Below are 25,052 nucleotides of genomic sequence, written 5' to 3'. Positions count from 1 at the left end.
TTCAAATTGTTTCTGGAAATCATGGACGTCGTCTCCTCCGGGCCAAAGAGGAAAAGGACTGTCCGTATTACCAGCAGAAAGTTCAAAAGCCAGCATCTCTGATGGTATGGGGGTGTGTTAGTGTCCATGGCATGGGTAACTTGCACATCTGTGAAGGCACCATTAATGCTGAAAGGTACATACAGGTTTGGAGTGCAAAATACGACAACTGGACTGGATTTGCAAATAATTTTATTCTGTTTTTATTCTTGTTTTACACAATGTCCCAACTTTGTTGGAATTGGGGTTGTTTAATGCAGTATTCTGTAAAAAGCATACAAATATTACTGAATATAAATGTACTGAATCCCAGCTGTAGCTGTCCATTCTCACAGTGCGGCTGCACTAACTCTTGAGGCCTTGAAAATCCCGTCACAGTTTTGGAAAGATGGGAATGGATGCTTTCTCGTGTGTCTCTTTTAGCCAGGGGATGAGGATTTTATTCAGCTCGGCGGGCCTGATAAAAAAAAAAACAAATGGTTAAAACAAGTAATTCACTGCAAAATATAAAGAAAATGGAAACTGGAAAAAAAAATCACAGAAATGTAAAGACATTAAACGTTCCACTGTAAAATTTGTTCAAATAGAAATTGTTTTTTGGACCATATCACAAAAACAGGCTAAAAAAGAAGGTTCAGTTCAATATTTAGGTCTCAAATGCAAAAAACACTGATGAAGACATGATGGCAAAAGTAGATCCTTCACCAACAGAAGAGACATCCTTCATTTTTCATTAAGTTTTAACCGAGTTCTCTTTGTATACGTATACTCAGCATCCCTACAATCCGAATCATCCCAAAACGTAACTGCCATTACAAAATATTCTTCCACATATTGCATGCAATTAAACATTTCACCACAGAGGTCTCCAAATCCCCAAATCTTACATACTGGAGCTCAGAGCCTCAGTCACCCTGTCTTTCACCTGTTAAGCTTCAATCTACACCAAAATGCCTCCCTTTCACACAATCTCACACTTACTATAGTAACATGCTTACTACTTACTACTACACTTATCCCTTTGCATTTGCCTTTGATTTTGGTTATGAACATAAACGTTTTACACTGCAGCTTCACCACAGTCCCACCTATTCACATTCCTAAAAACAAGGGCTCTTAAATTGTTCTTTGATTAGAAATAAAGCCTAGGAAAACCATTTCCATCCATGGCCAGGAGTCCAAGACAGCACTCTTTCTGGGTAGGTAGGATGGACACCCTCCCCCACCTCTCTGCATCACACAATGAAGCTGCATTAACGGCAGTTCAAAAAGAGGAGAGGGGGCCTCAAGAGTCTCAGAGGAAGTGTGTGCTCTCCCTCAACCTCAAGAAAACTGGGTTGAATAAACCTTTAGTTTGTAAAGAGCAGCACTGAAAAAATCTTGATTGGAATTTACTTGAACAAGTTCACTGGTTCCACATGTACAAAATATACTACATCAACACAATTACTGTTGTTCATTTTACCTATTTTTTCCAAGAATCATGTAGATGTAATGCATTTTATTTGTGTTGAACTGATGTATAAATTTGAATCACACTTAAATTCAAAGGACACCAGCCTGCCAGGACCAAAGCTGAATGCTCCTGAGACAAAACCTTAACATTTATTTTTACATCTGGAAGGTTTTTTTAAACCTTAAATTTTAAAAATGCTTTTTTTAAAATGCTTTTCAGATCGCACATCTCATTTGCATTTAAAAAGCTATATAGGGAATCATGGTTTTTCTATGGTGTTGCTCCAAAGAAGCGTTATCGCCAACATTGACAACTGTCAACAACCTGCCAAGTGATCAGAGTGGGGACTGAGGTTAAGACAATGAGCAAATGATTTAGTTCCAGAGAAGTGCTCTGCGGTCTCAGGTCAGCTGATTGGAGAAGATGCTTAAATCATTGTCTGTCCAGTTCTGCCCTGTTGATAACTATAATTAGACACAGCTTGGCTATTATTACAGAAAGCGTGGATTACTCACACTTAACATGGAAGGAACATCTGAGTTTGATGAAGATATTTTGTATTTTTAGTCTAGGTTAAATGCATAATCCACATGCCTTTATCCTTGTTTTGGAGGTCTCAGTTGAGCCTTGATTTTTTTATTAATTTGCATGTAGAAATAAAAAATCTAATTTTATCTAAATTAAATTTATCTTAATTAAATCTAATCTAATCTAGTTTTTTTTATTTGAATTTAAATTCCATTCTGCTGGTAGAGGGGCCATTAGAAAGCCTGCAGAAATAGGTTAAAGCAAAATTGCCTCAACTTCAGCCAAAATGCTCAAATTCCCCTCTGAATGAAATGACTGGAGTTAGAAGGTGGAGCAGTAGATGCATTGCTTAGACCTGGGCAGAGATGGATGGAATTCCCATTTTTACCAATATGTCTGATATGGTGCTTGCAACTGCCATCATCTGTCACTATTGGAGTGTAAGGAGTGGCGGGAGGGGGGGGGGTTAGTTTTGACTAAACATGCATCCATTCCATCTCTATGACAGCTAATACACTGAAGTGATTTATGTATAATATGCTTATCTGATTTCTAGACTGCTTTCTAGATTTTCTCCACCTATTTCACGATACGACATGTAGCATTACAAAAGTTTAAATACATAATATCAGGGTGTTTTAACACCTACTAAGGGCACATATCCTACATTCTTGTATTATAAGGTGAACTTGACATTTGTATGGATGTTTACATACTACCATAACTCACTTCTCAACAAATTTTGTTTTTCCATGATATGGGCTTTTTACCAGCCAACTTAACATGACTCCAGAACACAGCAGTGTCTTGGTTCTTGCTTTTGATTAAAAACCCAGAGGCATTGTTTAACGCAACAGCCCAGCAGACCTTGGCTTTAAATCATGGCCAGGATTTGAGGAATTTCGTGGAGAAGTGGATTCAAGGTTGGGTTGTTTAACCTTGTGAACAGTCAGTTCTATGAGATTGGCAGTTTGACTGTAGTGACAGAAGATGAATGCTATTCATTTTTTGTGTGCTCTAAGCTACAGTACACAGACATAACATACCACCGACGAAGGGTGAAAGTGAGAAAAACTGGACCGAAAATTGTTTCAACATGCTATTTTACAAAAAAAAAAATCACCACATTAACCTTTCTAACTGACTTTTCTATTCAGTTAAACAGTAAAGACAGCATTTTTTGGATTTTGGTAGCAAATGTAGACTTCTTGCCTCAGTTTCTAGCCTGTGTCTCTACCTGTATTGGAGAATCAGTAGTGATTGAGTGTCTCAAAACAAGTCACACAGCGCAGGTTTGGTGGGAAAATGCCAAGGAGAAGTATCACTTCTCTGTGTGAACAGAGCCTCAATCACAACCAGTTTGAGTCATTTGTTCATTAGCACGGTAGTGCACACTGCTTCTCAAATGGTATCAGCAGGTATCGGAATGTTGGCATCAGTGAATTTGGAGTACAAGTTAACAAACATGGTATTGGACTGATACTTAATACCAGTACTGGTATCAATGCATACCTAGTAATTAGTGTTTATTCGAGCCCAGGTCTGTGTCTCACTTCAATTGGAAATGAGCACTTTCAAGTATAAGCAGTGTTTTTTTTTTACCATTGTTGTAGGTAACTGCTGGGATTTGTGTGAGTGCATGAGTAGAAATTTAAACCTAGTCTGAGACTCTTTGCTCACACAGAAATGGAATGTCTTTTCTGCCACAACTATTTGGATTTTGTCAGGTGCATTCTGAGGGGCTATCAGCAAATTCATGTACATACTTCAGTATAGTCTTTCATAATTCAGACAGCAAACAAAGTTTCATTTTTCCAGCAAAATTGTAGTTAGCATTATTGAACAGCTGCTGCACTGGACGCTGTGATGAAAAATGAGAGAAAGATCTGAGGATTTTAATAATCGTCAATTGTGGCAAAACAGTGAGTTGTAATTGGTTGTTTTACATGTCAGTCAAATGGCCTCTTCACAAGGTAGGTGGCTCTGTGCCACATTTTGTAGGGAAAAGCACTAGGCTTTCAGCCGACAGGCAGACATCTTGCTTTCTAAGACCTAATGGTCTTTATGGATTTATTCATGACGTCAGTTGATAGAACTATAATACAAAATCAGAGAACAGATTTTAGTAGTAGTATTAGTAGTACTAGTACTACTAGTGGTATTATAAAAGAAAATGTGCATGTATTCATAAAGAGGAGCTGATAAAAATGTGGGCAGGTGGACTAAAATGTTAACTGGTCACTTGCCTAAACTGGAAAGGTGTTTATATGCTGCATCCAGTACCAGCCCAGCAAAAACTATGGCTTCCTAGTCTTGTTTTTGACAAATATAACTAAAGACAAAGGTTCAATGAGTTAATGCTTAATGCATGAGTACCGTTAAATCTAAGGGGTGTTTATGTGATGTTCATTTGACGTCCAGCTGGAAGAACAATGTGCTCTAAACCTGTACACTCGAGCAGGCATAATTTACATACCTCTCCATCTGGGTCCAGTGACCACAGTCCTCAATGTGGGCTCTTGTTAAATTGGGAATCTTGGGAAAAAAAGCATTTAACTCACTGAATCAGAAAATCAGAAATACTGAAATTAGTTTAATGATATTGTGTTAAATATAAAACGATTACAAGTTTACAAATAACTTCACTTCTGGTTTAAACTTGAACTCACCATCTGTTCCATGCCAGTGCTGAAGCTGGGCAGAAGCACTTTGTCCTGCCCTGCAGTCACCATCAAAGCTGGCATCAGGATCTGCATATAGGAAAAGAGTTCTCTGAAGCATGTGATATTGTCGTCTTTGCTATCCACACGAAACAATATTGCAAACTAACTGCTCACACATGATAAGAACAGTAAGAAAAACTGACATTTCTTCATAGCGAGCAAATAAACAGAGTGTCCATTGTGGAGCAGAACCTAACAGTTAGAAAGGATTGGCTGTGGTCTACATCCACTGCATTAAGAGATATGTTTATCAGAGATGTAATGAGTGCAACAGAGCACTTCATTCTAGGCCTCTCAGGAGCAGATGTTGGGGAATAGGCAGCGGAGACCATCTGTTGCGTGCAGCATGCATGATTGTGCTTAATGCCATGCGAGTTTGCTGAAGAGCTGGGCACTGGGGTGCTTTTGACAGTGATTGTGTCAGAGCTGGAGCACAGCTAGAGAAGCTGGAGCACACTTGCCTTGCCCCTCGGCCTGGAACACAGCCAGCGCCAGTTCCTCTCCACGTTCCGATACCAGCTCAGAGGACCCCTTGGACACATACATGATCATTAAAGTTGCAGTTTTTTTGTACTGAGGGAATGTTTGAGTGCGCATGCATAATCACTGCACAAATTATACATTCTCCTTCAGTTTGTTTTTTAATGTTATCTCGATTTGAAAATATCAGCTGCCCAAAATTCCTTGGAAAAAAAATACATACATAGCATACTTTAAAGTTAAGGACTGTCCCTCTCTCCCATATAAAGTACTAATAAAATATAATTTATGATGTTTTGTTACATCAGTGAAATACACAGTATGAATAATACTGTAATGTGGTACCTATGCAAGTCAAATGATTAACGGAGCAAAAAATACAGCGCCCTGCACAATTATTGGCACCCCTCATTAAGATGTGTTAAAAGCCTTAAAATAAATTACATTTTTCAGAAGCATAATCTCAATGTAACTTTTAACTCAAGTGAACTTAAAAATCCCTGACTAAATCATTATTTTTCATAAAATCACCTGTTTTCACCACAATTACTGGCAACCCTAACAATTCCAAAAAATAAATATAACTGAAGCATTTCTGTCGTTTCTACTGTAGTTACTGTAGTTTATAAAGTTGATCAGAGTATCTAGGAACCTTTAATTAGTAATTAATCACTTCCTGTTTCCCTGGGGTATAAATACAACATGACACAGGCCTATGTCTCTTATCCACTCTTCAACTTGGGAAAGACAAGAGAACACCATTCAAGTAAGGCAGATGTGTGTCAACCTTCATAAGTCAGGCAAAGGCTACAAGAAAATAGCCACTCACCTACACCTGCCCATATCTACAGTCAGAGGAATCAAGAAGTTTAAAACAGGTGTCACAGTAGCAAATAAGCCTGGACGAGGATGCAAGTTTCTTACCAGCATGCACAGTGAGGAGGATGGTAAGAGAAGCAAGTTCTCCAAAGCTTGTTAAAGAATTGCATAAAAGAGTTGCATCTTGGGGTCACAAAGTCTACATAAGACCCATCAGGCGCTATCTACATGCCAACAAGCTGTCTGGGAGGCATGCACGGAAAAAGCCTTCTCACTTACAAACATAAACATAAATGTCTGGAGTTGGCTAAGCGGTACTGGGACTTCAACTGGGCCAGCGTGCTTTGGTCAGATGAGACCAAGATAGAGCTTTTTGGCAACAAACACTAAATGGGTCTGGCATAACACAAAAGATGAGTATGTGGAAAAGCACCTCATGCCCACTGTGAAGTATGGGGAGGATTGGTGATGCTGTGGGCCTGTTTCTTTTCCAAAGGCCCCGGGAACCTTGTTAGGGTGTGTAGCATTACGAACTCTGAAATACCAGGACATTTTAAATCAAAATCTAGTGGCCTCTGCCCAAAAGCTGAAGATGGTTCGCCACTGGATCTGAGTCTAAAAACACATCTTAACGAGGGGTGCCAATAATTGTGGAGAGTGCTGTATTAGGGAATGCAGTGCTCTGAGACTCTGAGCCTCTTTCTCTGTGTACCTGAAGCCAGATTTTGTGTACTGCTGGACATAATACTGTAGAGCCTCCTCACTCAGCATAGAACTCCTAGGAACTTCCTCAGGCAACCCAACAAACAGGCCTCCTGAGAGGAACAGGAAAAAAACAATTACCCACAGAAAAAAAAGATACTACACACCCCAAGGTGTCAAAACACACCCAAACAAAAGTCCACGGTGTCAAACTATGCTCTTTACAGGCCACAGTACTGCAGAGGTTAACACTGTCCTTGAGTGAGGTGCCACATGCTAAATTCAATTTTAAAGTGTGAATCAAGTGTGTTTAATGGAGACATGATACACATTAAAATAATCAATGCACATGGCTCATTCAGAATTTAGCAGTAGACAAATAACCTAAATTCAGACATATATTTTCACAAGTTTGTTACCTTTCTTAAGGACTCCAGTAGAAGCCACCATGTTATCCTGTGATAAAATATAATAAAACAGCCACTAAGCACAAGTAATTCATTTTTCAGCTTCAGGAAAAACAGAAAATAACAGAATTACTCAGAAGCCACAACAATTAAATATGTCAATTTTTGTGGTATTTAGGAACACTGAAAACAAATCCTCTGAAAAAGATGCAGTTTTCCCAAGAAATCTACAGGGATATTTTTCCATACCTCCAAAGTTCAGTTTTAGAAGTTGGTTGCATTTTCTGCAATTCAATTTGCTCAATATCTTTTTTGAACTTCTATTTTCCTTTTTATTTCACCCAACTTTTATTTTTATTGAATCTCCTCAGAAAAAATATCCTGAAAAAAATAACTTGACAGCCATTTTGACAAAGTGACAAATATAAACAAAAAGTCGTCTCTGACTTTTGCACAGTACTGTAATTACTCATTACACTGCAGTTACTGACATGCCTTAACCTTGTGAAGTCATTTGCTGAGAAAAAAAGGAAGAAGTCTTTTCACTTCACCTTTCACTTTTATTTCCTGGAGCCTACGGCGAATGTTAAGTCATTAAATAACTGACTGACAAGATATCTGAATTTAATTAGCCCTTCTAGATATGATCTCTCAAGTCCCTGCTTCGGTATTTCTTGGATTAGCTGCTACTCTGAGTAAGATGATATCAAATCTATTGCACTTTGCCCTACTAATACCACCTTGGAACAGCTCTAGTAATAGTATCACCACACCCCTTTGTGTAGCAAATGGCATTTATAGATGCATCACATGTGGGATGAACGAATGGTCACTAATTAATGGGGAGCGTTCCTATGATGTCTGACCCCTCCATGACTGGGTGATAACCTCTGTTTGACAGGAGCAAGTGTGGAGATAAAAGGCTGACATAAGAGCAGTGTCTCTGGCCAGCCCTCCACGCCACTGGCCCACTCACTCATTAGAATGCGCTGTGGCTGTCTCAGCCTGGTTGAGTGATGGCCTAGCTGGTCAGTAGTGACTCATTACTCCAGCAGCAGAGGCCCGGATGGAGGGCCTTTATGTGGCCCTCATTACGATGCCAAGTCACTCAGCCACAACCACACAGCCTGCTCTTTGATCTCCATCAGCACTGCTTTCTGATGGCCATGATAAACCTTGTAAATATGGAAAGCCTGCCAATGGCACTTGTGATAAGGCAGACTTCTGCATGTGCTCTTGACAGACCAGAATGAGACTTCACAGGCTTGTAATGCAGACACCTTTTTTTCTTCTTCACACTGCTTTCGTCTTCAATTTTGCTGCTATTCTGAGATAGGAGCAAGATTAAGGCTCTAGGGCATATCTGTATTTTGTTCAATTTAAGGGAAATTGCTGAGACAGCAGAATCCCCATAGTTGGCACTTCTCTGACTAAGCAATATTTAGTGCATGTCTCTTGTGCACAGCCTCATAAGCACTCATGGATTTAGTGAGAGGGTCCTGAATTAAAAACTGATCTTTGTGGTGCAGAACTCACCTCACGGCCTCAGTAAGTCTCATGTGCTGCATGCTTTATCCATAGTAATGTCTGCGTAAGAACTGCAAGCCCTACACTAGTCCGTTAAAGGGGAATTCCACCGATTTTTCTAAAGTACTGTATAATTTAATTGGTGAGATGAAAACAGTCATTTAACAAAGTTTGATGTGAAATGGTGCACTAGATAAACTTACAGATTACATTTTATTTCATATCCAAAATGACCTTCATATGTCTAATATATAATGTTGATCATGGTTATAAATTGTATATATTTTTTGTGTATAACTTCGACTCACAAAGCCCTGCATTTACCCTGCTAAATTGTTTGTTTTTTCCAGTCTTGTCACAAACCTAATTTACAACATTGTCTCAGGCAACATATTTGTTAGAATCCCAATTCCAATTAAGTTGGGATGTTGTGTAAAATAAAAACAGAATATGATGATTTGCAAATCCTTTCCAAGCTATATTCAATTGAATACACTACAAAGACAAGATATTTAATGTTCAATATTAAATATCTTGCCTTTGTAGTGTATTCAACTGAATATACATTGAAAACGATTTGCAAATCATTGTATTCTGTTTTTATTTATGTTTTACACAACATCCCAACTTCACTGGAATTGGGGTTGTACTATTTAATGCAATAACTTTCGGTATTCAGATATCTGGTTCTTATCACCACAATTCTGAACAGTTCTGACTTGGTATGTTTCTCTAGCATTGAGCATTTCACATCAAACCGTTCTGAACAACTTTACATTTACAGAACATATGCAAATCCACAGGTTTCCAAGAACAGGGAAACACTGAACTTTTCAGCAGGAGCAAGAGTGGCACAACTAAAGCCAAGCTTTGCCATGTACATTTAAGGAGTGTGCTGTATACACTTTGAATGCCTCAAGCACACTATTAGGTCCTTCTTGCGAAAGTGCATTTTTATCATGCTACAGCTGTCAAATTCCTTGCTTAGCAATGGTGTCTTAGCGGAGTGATACAACATTTGTAAAAAAACCTGATGGCAAAATAACAGCATGGTTAGAACGCTTCTCAACCAATCAGCTTGTGTGACTGAACTGTTAAATTTTAAAATAAAATTTGTTATACTAACTAATCAGTAAATATGTTTCATATTTGCAGACCAGAGCTCCACTGACTTACTAACTTACATGACTTGTAGTGAACAGCAGTTTAAAAGTCCTGGCCAGGTTCTTCTCCAGTTCAGCCTCTGCTACACCCTGTTCAGACAGACAGCAGGAACATACTGTTTGGGTGCTGTTCTTCTCTGACAAAGCGCAAAATAAGCATTATTCAATGGCAAAAGTATTAAGACCCAGACATTTTCAGCTTCTGTTTTATCACCTAGGATACATTTGCATTTTTCAGTCAACATTGTTATGATAACAGGTATATGGAAAACAGACCTGCTTAGGCTTACTGTCAAACATAGTGCAAGTAATGATGAGTTCTTACTAAATATTTACTTGAAAATGACTGGTTACAGAAGACCTATGATGATTTTAAATTACTTTAGGGTGGGAAAAAATACTCAGTAAGGTGCACTGTCCTGCATAGATATGTTTAGTTTCTATAGTAATCACCATTTCCTCCACCACTAATTCAGTATAAATGTGAAAAATACATGGAATATAGTAGCAAAGAGTTTGGATTCTGCTGGTTTAATAATTAAGAAGTGAAATGTGCATGGCCACACATTCCAGGTACAAGCATTCATCTCTTCAGATTCTACTAATCAGGGCATATAAACAAAGACCTGACAGAGTTTAGTAGTTAATGATTTGATTGAATAATAAAACTACATGGTTAAAAAAAACAGCTCTGCTAATATTGATCTGAATATTTGGATGGTGGTAAACAAATTAACGAGTGCTTAAACAGTAATCCTAAAGAGCACTTTTGTCCAGTCATAATAGCTGATAATGATCAGGATATACTACAGACATTGTATTTAGTTTCCCTTTTATTTTTTTGGAAGCAGATGGACCCTAAATATTTTCCTAAGCCCTGAATATTTGCTTATGTCCCACAGTATCTCATGCTGGATAATATTAACATCAGGTAATGGGAATACCTTTCCTCAGCCCACAATGAACAGTCAGTCTGTTAAGCAAATGAAATTGCATGGTAATCACAAATACATGAGTGATTCCTCAGATATCTAATTTTCATGCATCTTCATTGAGAGTTCAAAGATTAAGCAATGTCAGCTATATTAAACCAGCTATATTAAACTTGAATTTCAGTTATCAAGAAAAAACATTAACTTTACATATATACTATTATGAAAAAGTAGGAGAACCCCAATTATTCATTTAGGATGGTCAGTCCATTGTTCCTTGAACACCAGCAGTTTCTATGTTTGATTTACAATTTTTCCATTTTTTTAAGTTATGGTTTCTTGAAAGCTACACATCTTTCAGACCCATAGTGTTGAGTTGCCTTCTCACAGTAGAAGGATGGACAAACACCTGAGGATTTTTCAGATCTGAGGCAAGAGTCATGCTTTCAGCTTCAGGTTTTGTTTATCTAATGTTAACAGTTTGGTCTACCAGCATCCAATTTTCTCTTTTATTCTATTATCTTTGAATAATTTTTGAAGTTCAGTCATTGAAAACATTAACTTTTTTCCCCTTCCCTATGCAAAGCAATTACACTGTCTAATCTCCTCAGGAATCTCATGAAAAACTTCCAATTTGTCTGAAAATTAAATAGAGATGTCTCTCCTTCACAATACTGTATAACCTTACATGTAATTACTTTACTGTTATTTTTATTCACTTAACCAGGTGTCTCTGCATACTGTATTCTTAAATGTGTAATATGGAATACAGAACATTCTGGAAATTTGAAACGGATTTGAATACTTTTACACAGTATATAACTCACAGGCTCCTGGAAGTAGAGTTGATATTCAAAGATCGGTATAGACTTAATTTTATCCATTGGATCCTTGTTTGGATCCACAGGGAACAGTGGAGTGTTGAGAGAAGCCACAGCCCTTGCATTGCAAAAAAGAGCATTTGAATTAAAATCAATTAAAACCAAATGTGCATCTCAACATGCAAAGCTTGTATCAACAAATGAGTTACTGATTTGACTTGACAACTACATAGTATACCAACTATACTGAACACTCATCTGTTAATTAAACTTCTGTTAGTCTGTGTCAGAGGTGTGATGGGAGAGGGCTTCATACCTCAGTCTCTCTGGATGGCACTGAGCCATATTCCACACCAGCGCACCACCCCAGTCATGGCCCACCAGAGTAGCCTGTGCAAGGCCCTGGGTTCAAGAAAAAAGATATTCAGACAATCCTTCTCAAATTAACAAAAAATATCAATGAAAAATATATCAATGATATACAATGAAAATGTTATTAAGCCTATACTGGAGACTCTTGTAGAGTTTCTTGTAATTTCATTGAGCTTCAGGGTGCACTTTATTACTGCACAATTATTTAGGTAATCAATCCAGCTTTAACTGAGCATTTCACCACTACAACCCCAATTCCAATGAAGTTGGGACTTTGTGTAAAACAAATAAAATCAGAATATGTTGATTTGCAAATCCTTTTCAACCTATAGTCAATTGAATACACTACAAAGACAAGATATTTAATGTTCAAACTGATAAACTTTGTTTTTTGCAAATATCCACTCATTTTGAATTTGATGCCTGCAACATGTTCCAAAGAAGTTGGGACAGGGGCAACAAAAGACTGGGAAAGTTGAGGAATGCTGAAAGGGAAAAAAAACCTGTTTGGAACATTCCACAAATGAACAGGTTAATTGAAAACAGGTGAGTGTCATGATTGGGTATAAAGGGAGCATCCCTGAAAGGCTCAGTTGTTCACAAGCAAGGATGGGATGAGGTTCACCACTTTGTGAACAACTGCGTGAGCAAATAGTCCAAAAGTTTAAGAACATTTCTCAACATGCAATTGCAAGGAATTTAGGGATTATCATCTACAGTCCATAATATCAAAAGATTCAGAGAATCTGGAGAAATCTCTGCAAGGAAGCGGCAAGGCAGAAAACCAACAATGAATGCCCGTGACCTTCGATCCCTCAGGCGGCACTGCATTAAAAACCAACATCATTCTGTAATGGATATTACCACATGGGCTCAGGAACACTTCAGAAAACCACTGTCAGTGAACACAGTTCGTTGCTCCATCTACAAGTGCAAGTTAAAACTCTGCCATGCAGCAAAAGCCACATATCAACAACCCCCAGAAACGCCGCCAGCTTCTCTGGGCCTGAGCTCATCTGAGATGGACTGATGCAAAGTGAAAAAGTGTCCTGTGGTCTGACGAGTCCACATTTCAAATTGTTTTTGGAAATCATGAACGTCGTGTCCTCCGGGCCAAAGAGGAACGGACTGTCCGGATTGTTATCAGCGCAAAGTTCAAAAGCCAGCATCTCTGACTGTATGGGGTGTGTTAGTGCCCATGGCATGGGTAATTTGCACATCTGTGAAGGCACCATTAATGCTGAAAGGTATATACAGGTTTTGGAGCAACATATGCTGCCATCCAAGCATAGTCTTTTTCAGGGACATCCCTGCTTATTTCAGCAAGACAATGCCAAGCCACATTTGTTGCAGGCATCAAATTCAAAATAAGTGAATATATACAAAAAACAACAAGGTTTATCTGTTTGAACATTAAATATCTCATCTTTGTAGTGTATTCAATTGGATATGGGTTGGAAAGGATTTGCAAATCATCGTATTCTGTTTTTATTTATGTTTTACACAATGTCCAAACTTCATTGGAATTGGGGATACGTTTTGTACAGTAACTTGTTTTTAACTTTAAAACACTCATCTTACCACCACAAGACTGGATAAACAATTATAATAATGATTTAAATAGCTAACCTTCACCTACTAACAGCATACACAAATTGCACCAGCTTGTTTTTTTCACCGTCACTGCAGTATTTTGGCAGATTAACATCAACCATAACACCAACCCAAACTATTACAGCCTTAATCTGTTAATCTTTAGCCAGTGGAGGAGCCAACCACTCAGACATCAGTCATTTCCCAAATTAAAAAACAATCACTCCACCAGGATAATTCACTTTACTCTGCACAATATTTACTTGATTAGCCTGCCAACTGCAGTGGCTAATTAGAGGATAATGACCATCCCCAGAATAGGGCAACAGTCCTGCAGCTACCCTTCCCCCACCATCCCCGTTACTGTCTGAGAGTAATGACACATCAAGCTTGGCCTCGCCATTTGATATCACATCATTATAGCCTGTAATCTCTTTAGACGCTTCAATTCTTAACTGCACTGAAATGTCATGCATATTTGGTGTTAACGTCTTGTATTTTCCATATAGAGTTGTTTAAAAAAAATCCATCACTATCAGAGCAAACTGAAGAGATTTATTTGATTCCTGGCTTTTTTGCTGGCTCCATCATCTGTCATCTTCCCTGTCCTCATCTGAACCCATGTCTCCTCTGCAATACTTCAGCATTCAAAACCTGCCTTCAATTCAGACTCACTTTTAATCACAGATGATTCTGCAAATGGTCATCTACATTAAAAACATTCGTTTTAGATTTTTTGGTATTTTTTGTATGGATAAAATGTATACATTACAGCAACATTTATTTTTTGATGACAACTGACAAATCTACATAAACATTTACAACAGCTTATTTCTGTTAGGCACTTTTGTCTGTTTCAATGTAATTTCACCTCAGTGAGTGTTATGACAACTGACACTGACTGAACTGACTAAAAAAAGTTCTTTTTTGAAGCCAAAAAAAATCTACTTTTGATGGAAACAATTTAGCAAAAGAGCACAGACAAATGTGTAGGAAAACTAATCTAAGTGGTCCTAGATTCACAGAGAAGCCAAATAAATAAAATATTTTCATATTCAATACTTTCAAGTCCTCATTGCAGCACCTATAACTAATGCATTTGAATTACACCTGGAAACATTAATTTAAAATATATTAAAAGCTGCTAAAGATAATGTGACAGGTCATGGTGTTTGTAATTTATACTTAAAAGTAGTGAAAGTATCTTCACTGTGACACATTCTTATGAAATGGTTTAGAGTCCTATAAAGACAAATTCAATTCACATTAAAATAATCAAATTATATGCATATGTGCAAAGCTCATTATTTGGATTACAGACTCTGAAGCAGAAGAAAGGTTAATTTACAGATGGGTGAATGTTGCATTTATATAGCTTTCTGTGCTAAATATGATGCACTATGTTGTCTGTTCACTATATAGCTCGGGATTACTGGCATACCAATTACCACCAATTAGTCCCTAAAGCCTTGAACTTTGTCTTTGTTCTCATTGCTTAATGCTTTACTGAAAATTAACTTTCAAAACTTCATGAAAAATATTAGGAATTTAAGGAAAAAAAAAGTGAACTCTACAGAATGCATGAATCACTACTACTGGGAACGACGGAAATTCTCAAGAATACAATCTTACATATCTTCCTGTTTGTGGTGTGAGCTTATCTGAGTTTTTGGGAAGTTACAAGCAGTTACTTGCAACTGTTTTGCTAGGATATGAATATGATGTTACTTTTTTTCTCATGTTTAGCTGAAGTCTGTTGCTCAGTATGGCAACGGTCAGGCAATACACAAATAAAATTACACAAAGGCTGAGCGCAAATGTCTCATGTAATGTCTGGGCCTGTTTCTATGTGTTCACCCTTCAAAAGATAGAAAAAATAATGCTGCAATATCCTGAGAACACTTAAACTCAATGTTCCAGTATATTGATGTGCAAAACCACTAATGTGCAGAAAGAGAACATGTGATTTCATGTAACAGTCAATTAGTCAGACCAATTTAGGCATATTAATGTTGAATTTGGAAAGAAGTACTCAGGATTCCACTGTAATTTAAATCTGTGCATTTACAAACATCCTGGCATCACCAGAAAGGAAGCTCACATTTTTTCACACTTCTTAGTCTTGACTTTTAAAAAGAGAATTAAATCCACTCTGTGACACTCTGGTATGTGTGAGTCAGCACTGAAAGACAGGATCCTGCAATACTGAGCCAAGATGCATAGACAAGTCCAGCAGCAAAGCTCTCTCTCAGCTTTCTCTCTCTGAACAGGAGGAAGAGAAACTTTAAACCTACAGAGATTTTAATATATATATATATTTAAATATATATATATTATAAATATATATATATATATATATATATATATATATATATATATATATATATATATATATATATATATATATATATATATTTTTTTTTTTTTTTTTTTTTTTTTTTTTTTTTTTTTTTCCAGTCTGGAATTGTGCAGCTGAACAAGTATTTCAAACAAATGAGTGGAAGTCAGCACTTCTTGGTGTCCTGAATATGCTATATTTTACTGTACATTGTCTATTTATATCTGTCAATTACTGTCAAATACCTGCTTAAGCAGATGTTTAACTGCATGCATGTGTATGTGTTTATGCTAGTGTCAGTGTGGTTATGGGCCAAAACAAATTTACTGCTGAGATAAACTTGTATTAGATGTCTAAAAAAGTACATTGCACAATACTGTTCATATGTGTAAAGTAATATACATACCAACTTATCCATGAAAGTCACCATATCCTATAAAGAGCAAGACACAAACAAGACAAGATCACCAATTGTTTTTAACATTTCTGTATGTCTGAGTGTCAGTCTGTTAGCTTACCTGTGAAAGACTTTCTTGGGAATACTCCTCAATCTCTGCAAAGAGATTAGAGCATACGACTAGAACAGTCTGCTTTAACTGTTCATATTCAACAATAAAGCAACAAAGAAACCAATGATCCCATCAGACAGAATCCCAAGATAAAAAAAAAAAACCCTACACATGTAAAGTATTAAAGAACAGCCATTCTTATTTTCGTTCCCAGCGTGGGGTCCAAATCATCATACAACACGAACAGAACCAAAATACCTTTAGGCAGGTGTCACACTTACTTGGATATTCATGCTGTTTTTTAAATTGAATTTGTGACACAAGAGGGCATTATGTATACAGAACATTCTCAAAGAATCCACATGACATTTGAAGCATGTATTTAAATTAAGAAAGTACTGAAACCACCCCTTAAAGCACTTCCAATGGTTTTAAAAAGCAAAGATTAAGCAAACCTTTTTTATTGTGGTGGTTTGTAGCTGGATATTAACACCAAAGACTGTTTAACAGCAGCATAAAACCTATAATTTTGAAGTTAAAGGCCTTTCTAGTATTAGTTTCTGTTCACTGTCTTGAACCTAGCATCTCAAATTGGTCATAGGGTGGTTTTGTAACATGTGGTTATTGGGGTTCTTTACACAAGTCACTAAGAACTTGTGCAAATACAGAGTAATGACTGCTCTTCTACCACAGGGATGTGCAAGGTCTTGAAGAAAAAAAAAAAAAAACACTAAAACACTCAAGACAAATGAAAGTTGCTATTAAAGTGCTCTTCAAACTCCAAGAGATCATTTTAGATACCTCCAGAGACAAAAGCAAGATCATCGACTTTGAAAGGTTTTGGACCAGGATTAAAATGTCACTGAAAGACTGTCTTGTTCACATATCAAAGGCCCTACCGATTTGGAATTCAGAGGGCATTGATCAGAAGGATGCGAGTGAATGACAGAGCTGGACTGAGGTGCTACATTTCCAATCTGGCAATGAACTTTCTGTAGCTTCACAAGAACCCCTTGATTTAATACCACTAATTTCTAAGCAGTTCTAAGCATGACCTCTATGCCATTCAAAATAGTGTAGAATATAGAAATACTGAGCACAGATGACCAGAAACATACAGCAGCAAAGATATGTAATTAAACCATTTTAAATGGTTACAGCTTATTATAACATGGACTGACCTGCTGGAGCAGAGGAGTCACCATAGCCTTTCATGTCTGCAGCAATAACCCTGAAGCCAGCATCAGCCAGGGCAGGAATCTGAGAGCAGTAGTATATCTGTCATTAATGCCTTTCCCCATGTAGATGCTGAACTCCACATACTACATCATTAACAAGTCACTTCTTTCTGCAAAGCTTTCAGAATTTAGCCCATCTTCTGGACTGTCTCTGGCTTTACGGTAAAGGGGCTCAGCTTACATAGAGTTGCATGTGCAGCTTGCATTTTCTTACCTGGTACCTCCAGGAAAACCAGCTTTCAGGGAATCCATGGCAGAGGATAACAGGAGGGCCATCCCCCATCTCCACATAATGGATCTTCACCCCGGGCTAAAAGGCAGGCAGACCATAAGTCACCCTGCTGCTAGGCAACAGCATCAGCACTGACCTCTAAAACTTTTGTTATGTTCATGTTACCAGCCCTATTGTTCATTTTCAATTGCCTATTTCGTTCACATGCGTTTGTAAGTGATCCATTTGTGTTAGGAATGTTTGACCCTCTTGACTTTAAAGGGGAATTCCACATTTTTTGCTAAATTAAATTGGTTAGATTTAAACAAAGTCAAGAGGCAATTTGATGTCAAATGCTCTGTTCTAGACAAAGTTACACAAAATGGTAACTTGCCTGATGCCTTAGATACTGTTTTATGATAGATTTTAGATATGCTTTTGGGCTAAACTATTGTTAGAAATTCAGCTTTCTGGATTCAGAAGTTAGGAGACCTTCAGCATAGACCTGACTGACACAGGAAATGTGGGTACAGCTTAGTCGATCACAGCCAGTCTATCACAGCCAGTCTGATTAGGAATACTTTAGGAGGACCTTATATACACTGGAAATTGTGGGAGGAGGATAAAGGTGAGGAAGAGGAGTTTTAGGGGGGTAAGTGAGTGGGATGAGGGTGATGAAGAGGGGATTAAGCAGGGGGATGATTACCTTATCAAAAGGACAGGTGCCGACTCCCTGCAAGGATGGCGAACATCAACACTCCTTGCAGGGTTATTGTGTGACTTTATGGTCGGCAATCAAAGGGCCATACCAACAATGCAGGGAGTTGAACACCCTCAGGTCAGAAGATAGAAGCTTAATTTCTCTCACTTTATACTTTTTAATCTATTTATGGCACAGAGGTACACATGGCACGATAAGGCAAAACAGACCTCAAATAAAACTTTTTTAAATTTACAACTATTTTACAAATATCAAATTGTGCAATATTTGTGCAAATATCATATTGTGCAATATGCTAAGTGAAATACAGATTCCTATGCAACTCTGTTTTATTTTATTATTATCCTTATTTTTCCTGTAAATAGTCTAGAGATTTAGCGTTAATTATTTATTATTTATAATGTTGATAATGTTTGTACTGTTTCCCATTTCTATTACTGAGTGCCTTACTCCTGTTACTCTGTTGCTGCTGTAATACTGTGAATTTCCCCGCTGTGGGACTAAAAGGATTATTTTATCTTATCAACATTACATATAAAACTCAGATGACATGTAGGATCACTGGTCACTTTGGACAGTAGATAAAATGTCTATATTTGTATTATAGGTATTGCAACCTATCACCACCACATGAATTTTGACTCTGTATGTTTCTGTATAATGAAGGACATCACTGAATGACTGTTATATCTCAATGACTATGTTATGCATGCATTTTGAAAAATCAGTGTAATTGCCCTTTAAGGACAGCAGTCCCTGACTGATCAAAATTGCAGTAAAAATGCAGAAAAAAGAACATGACAGTACTTAACACGATTTGCTGTTTTGCAATGCAAATGTGTATGTGACATAATTCAAGATGTGTCACATTAATATGCTTAATGACCTACAAGAACCCACATTTTCAAATCGACACATGCATGATGTACATATCCACATATGACATTGGATGATGGACCACAATGATATGCACATTTGTATGATAAAAACAATAAATTCCAATCTAATCATTCAAATACAATCATATGGGCACTAACTAGAAATACTAGCAAGTATATTTACATAGCACTTTTTACAACAGGTGTTGTCAAAAAGCAGCTTTACGGAACAATCAGCATTACAGAAAGAACATCTGGGTGCAAGCCCCCATGAGCAAGCCAGTGGCCATATACAATCATTCAAATATTTGAAAACAAATGTCCCAAAGTTTGGAATCCGTGTTTAACAATATAAAATCAATTTGGTTGCAGATGCATGTATAATATGAGTCTATGGTGCTACTTCGGTGCAACTTTACAGGTTTCAAATAATTTGTAGGAAAAAGATGAAACATTAGATGGCTGCAGAATGATGAACAGAGCTATAGGTGATTCTAAAATGCCGAAGAAAGTTTTGTATTTCTAAAATGCTGAAATAATCTTGAGGCAGATAACTTGACAATGTTTGTAAATAGATAATTACAGTTTAGTATGCATCAGTTCATAACTTCCTGAAATACTGAATAAGACCCCTAAAATATGTTTTTACTATAGTATATAAAATATCTCTATTATAATGTAAATCATTACTATATTATAAATTTACAGTTAATATTTTGTATAAAATCAAGATTATTATGACAAGTAATCCCAAACTTTTAAAAGGTAGTGTATATACAAAAAATCTGATTTTTTCTGCATAAACAGTTGAGCTCTGTCACATATGGGCAAAAAAAACTTCGGCTATGTAATGTGAACACTGCCTTAATAGTTCGAAAAACAAAACAAGTGGCAGGCAGCTCTAGAACTGGAGGTTGTATTCACTGATCTAGTGCATGACCAGCACCATGACTTTTCCACTGAAATATGGCTCATATAGTTGCAACTCAAACATTGCACTAGTATTATGACGTTGTGCTTTTACCTTGACAGTAACATATCCATGGCTGACCTCTTCAGGACCACAAAAGCGAGGCACCTGCTCACCAGTAAGCTGTTGATATAGCAATACCAGTCAGTGAAACATCTGACATACATAAGCATCCATACATCACACAAAAATGTACAAAACTCTCAAAAACAATTCTCTGAGTACTCTTCAGCACACACACAATCAGATTGATCTCCTGGGGGAAGGACTGAAGTGCAACTGATATTACAAAATGTTCTTCTACATTTCCACCAGAGAGGTCTCCAAATCCCCAAAACTTACATAGTGTAGCTTTAAAGATTAAACTACAGCTTACACTATTTACATCTTCCTTTCTTCCTACATCTTCCTTTCTTCCTTTCTCTGCAACATCAGCTTATTGATACATTCATTCTTTACCACCTTTATGTGAGTAATTATGACAGTTTATGAATGTGGTCTTGATTTCTGACCTACTGAATATCACTTGATAAAAACAATTACAGCATGACTTACTTCTGATAACATACACTGGGGTTCTATTTTATCAAGTACTCTCATTATGTAGCAAGTATACAGTTACTGACTGTAGCTGATCTGATGCTGTACAATTTGTCAGCCCCCAACATCCACCCCAACCATCAGTGTAAAGGGACAGCCATAGGATCTGCTGACCAGATATTACTTAGGTAGTGGATCAGCACACAGTAGTGGAATGGTAGTGTGTTTAATGCTGCTAAGAGTGCAGGCATGGAAGTATTGTGTAAACATAGTACTTTTACTAGACTCTTCATTAGAAACACAACTTCTTGGCACAGACTACAGCTCTTTTTCCATGCATAATTTGTTTGACATCTAGCCCTTCATCAATGGTCAATTTTTGGCCAAAGTATCTCTGCTGGCTGGATATTTTTGGTGGTAGATTATTCTCAACCTAGTAATGACATTAAGATGTTAAAAAACATGGCTGGATCTGATACAAAAACAAAACAAAGACCACCACACTGTCCACCACTGTGGTGGTCCCTTTCCAGTCACAGATGTGGGGCTGACAAATTATGCAAGAACAGGTGGGCAATTGCAAACCTACAAAGTGCAACTACAGGATATGCATGCATCTCAACTGTCAGTGAGTGTAGACACAAGACAGGATTACCTAATAACGGTAACTCACTGTGCTTATGTGGACACAGAGCTACAGGATCCAATGTGGACAAAATAAAACAAACATTACCTTTATCCCTGTGAGATTCTCCACCTTCTTCAGCGCTTCACTGATGTCAGTAATGTGAACAGCAGACATGCCTAAACTTTCAGCTGCCTTCACACTCTCCTCAGAAATGTCCAACCAGAGAGCCTGAGCAGAAAGTCGATTAAAGAAATGTAGGTATGAAGATCATGCAGCACATGAAAGCTCTACCAACATTCGGTCAATAGTTCAGGGGTGGAGAACTCAGGGCTGAATTCTGTCAGAGTTTGCCGTTTTCCCTCTTGCAGCACACTGACAAGACCTGGTAATTAATATAATCAGTTGAATCAGGTGTGTTTGAGCAGGAAAAGTCACAAAAACTGCACAGGAAAGCCTGAACTAGTGAAATTTAAAACACACAGAATTAACCAGTTAGTAAAGTGTGTGAAAAGCTGAGTCAAAATGTATTGCTTGTGTTCTGTTTGAGGCTCAAGGACAAGGTTATTCCCACCTCATGGGGTTTAACATTCAGTTTATCCAAGGCTTTGTGGAGCACAGCAGGTTCAGGAAGCTTTGCCCCAACATGGCAGGATCGCACTACCAAGTCAAAATGGCTTTCCAAGACTGAGAGAACTTTAGCAGTATTGTCCCTCTGAGGAGTGTCATCAACCCAGATGTTGGCCAAGACACAGGTACTTATTCCTTAACAATAAGCAAGAGAGAATTAAATCAGAATCATCAGTATAGGATGCATTTATGCTGTTGTATGTTTTTCATATGAAATGGTAACTTTTTTTGGATAGCCCTCTCTAGACGCTTTGTTGATGTGTACCTTGCCTTTAACTTATGTTCAATTAAATATCTATTAAAATCTATTAAATTATTAATTCAAGGGAAATTTCATAGATATTTTAAAAATGTCTGCAAAATTAAATGATTAAGAGCAGTACAAAGCAAAATGCACCACTTTAGAGAAATTTTCAGAGTCAGAATTTTAGTCGTGGTGTCCAGATGTCAGCAAGCATTTAATGCCTCTGAAATCAATTTTACAAAGCAAATATTACCTGAAATGGTTATAAATTGTTATGAATGTTTTGCCTGAAGCCCAGGACACTGTTTTATGATAGTTTTGAAATAGGGTTTTGGTTTAAAACATTTTTAAAAGCCATTCTTTGCAGAGATGATGCAGGCCATTACAAAGCAAGGTGAATGTTTTTCTGTTCCTATTATCAACATACCATATAAAAACTACAGTAAATAAAATGGCTATAAAACTATAGCAAACTTTGCAACTACGGGTTCCTATCAGCACCATTGTGAAGAAATCCAAGTCAGTAAGGTTCTTTACAATTAAAATTCCGCATAAGAGAACTGTGAATCACTTTGCATACATTTCAATAATTGAATTATGATGACATTTTGAAAAACTGATGGAATCCCCTTTTAATTTTACTTAATATAACCTCAATCCTAACCAACTAACTGGAACATCTGTAGATAATCTACAACTACATGAAAGTGGTACTCAGGTTTGATATGTGCTGCATACCTTGACGCTGAAGAGTGGCAGCAGCATCAAGCACCGTCTTGTTGAACTCTACCCGCCTTACCTCATCAAAGAGGGTCTGGGCTGAGAACTGGGCAGGCAGAGGGAGGCCCTGACTGTCAGCCTCCTTCTGACAGTCAGCCTCCAGCTCTGGAAACATCTTCAAGCATGCAAAGATTTAATCAGTAATGATGCCCAAAGCCTATTAAAAAGCACTGACGTTTCTGAAAGTTGCATTTAAAGTTCTCAGTGTGAATCCCGGACTGAACAGACCTCCTGAACTTTGGACTGTGGCCCAGTTACAGAGGAGCTAAAGCTTTACCTGTGTAAGGGTCAGCTTTCCCCGTTCAGCACGAAACAGAGGATTCTGGTCTCCTCCCTTCACGAGGGTGTTCCATATGAAATCCCTAGAGGATATTCAGCCTGCTTTAGAATAATTATAGAGAAATAAAATAAAGCTTAATTATGAACTATACAACAGACTCAAAACCACTTACCTTGGAAGGTTAAGCACTTTTTCGACTTTCTGAAAAGATTTTAGCGGGTGAGGGGTTAACACACCACCCCACAGAGCAAACAGCACAGCTTTATACATCGAACCTGAATGTAGAACCGAAGTGGTGAGAACGAGGTGACTCAGAGAACGAGTGGCAGCGCTTGCGCTGAGTGAACTTAATATACAGCACGGTGTACAGTGGGCTGACTTGTGCTCAGCAGGAAGCAGGGCACGCAGGAGAGCCGTAGCCAACGAAAAGTAGCACAATAGCCCTAGTGACGTTACCGAGGGTCCGAGGCGCTGGAGGGAAAACGGGGAAAACGAGGGACGGTGGAAAATAGGTGGAGACAACCAGGGGCGGAGTCATGAAACAAGAGGGCTAAACCAAAACACGAACACATGGACAGGACTGGGAGGGGCCAATCGTGACAATACTGCAACGTTACATACACTATACTGCCAAAAGTCTTCACTCATCCATGCAAATCATTCAATTCAGGTGTGCAAATCAGGTGAACTTAGCCAAGCAGACTGCTTCTACAAACATTTGTGAAAGAATGAGTCGCTCTCAGGAGCTCAGTGAATTCCAGCATGGTACCATGATAGGACGCCACCAGAGGTGTCAAATCCAGGTTCAGAAAGTAAAAATCCTTCCCAGGATTTTGTTCCAACAGGCTGGACAGCTCTGCTGGTGGTGTGATCTAACTAGAGAAGTTGGAACAAAATCCTGGGAAGGACTTTTACTTTCTGGACCTGAATTTGGCACCTCTGGACGCCACCTGTGCAACAAGTCCAGTTGTGAAATTTCCTCACTATAAAATATTCCACAGTCAAAGTGGAAGTGATTGGGAACAACAACAACTCAGCGATGAAGGGGTAGGCCATGTAAAATGACAGAGCGGGGTCAGCGGAGGTGCATCAGGCCCGTAGCCAGCATTGTGATGGGGGGGGATCTTTTTTCCCCAAAAGTGGACTTCATTTGGCTCTCTACTCCAATGCCCCCTAAATACACGAGCACACTTCAAACCTTTTAATGTAGACATATTTTATTCATTATAAGTTTGTTGTGAGCCTGTTGTTGCTGTCCTTATTTGTTTGTCTGTTGCTCCGCACTGTTAACATAAATTTGATATAAATGTAAGTATTACTCCAACTTCCTACATCTGTGATGTGACTTCATTGTCTGTCTCTGTTGCTCACCTCAGTTGTCTGTTGCTTTGTTCCATTGTCTCTGTTGCTGCCCTCCATTGTCTGTCTCTGATGTTGCTGTCCTTTATTGCCTATCTCTCTACTGTTGACATAAATAGATAAGAATTACTTCATGAGGTACACTATCGGTATGGTCATTAAAACTT

General features: G+C 37.9%; 1 protein-coding gene across 1 annotated transcript; it reads right to left on the bottom strand.

Moving 5' to 3' along the window:
* Positions 1–226: 226 nt before the first annotated feature.
* LOC108415969 (bifunctional epoxide hydrolase 2-like) lies at positions 227–24,025 on the bottom strand. The gene is made up of 19 exons (XM_037542239.1): positions 23,699–24,025; positions 23,524–23,608; positions 23,205–23,361; positions 22,167–22,357; positions 21,701–21,823; positions 20,482–20,550; positions 17,862–17,957; positions 17,591–17,669; positions 16,419–16,453; positions 16,307–16,333; positions 11,914–11,999; positions 11,604–11,715; positions 9,866–9,934; positions 7,167–7,203; positions 6,758–6,860; positions 5,208–5,277; positions 4,693–4,773; positions 4,500–4,558; positions 227–496 (listed from the first exon to the last, which is right to left on the bottom strand). The coding sequence occupies exons 1-19, from the start codon at positions 23,794–23,796 to the stop codon at positions 412–414; spliced, it is 1,662 nt and encodes a 553-aa protein (XP_037398136.1). The 5' UTR covers positions 23,797–24,025; the 3' UTR covers positions 227–411.
* Positions 24,026–25,052: the final 1,027 nt, after the last annotated feature.

This window comes from Pygocentrus nattereri, chromosome 10, assembly GCF_015220715.1.
Source record: "Pygocentrus nattereri isolate fPygNat1 chromosome 10, fPygNat1.pri, whole genome shotgun sequence".
Classification (NCBI taxonomy): Eukaryota; Metazoa; Chordata; class Actinopteri; order Characiformes; family Serrasalmidae; genus Pygocentrus; species Pygocentrus nattereri.
The sequence above is the reverse complement of the archived record's forward strand: the minus strand, read 5'-3'. Positions and strand labels throughout refer to the sequence as shown.

Excerpts from the sequence above, each read along its gene's own strand:
- LOC108415969 (XM_037542239.1), bottom strand. The coding sequence starts at position 23,796 with ATGTATAAAGCTGTGCTGTTTGCTCTGTGGGGTGGTGTGTTAACCCCT. Across the intron at positions 7,204-9,865 it reads TGCTGTTCACTACAAGTCAT|GATAACATGGTGGCTTCTAC; the intron begins GTAAGTTAGTAA and ends ATTTTATCACAG. Across the intron at positions 6,861-7,166 it reads TACTGGAGTCCTTAAGAAAG|GAGGCCTGTTTGTTGGGTTG; the intron begins GTAACAAACTTG and ends TGTTCCTCTCAG.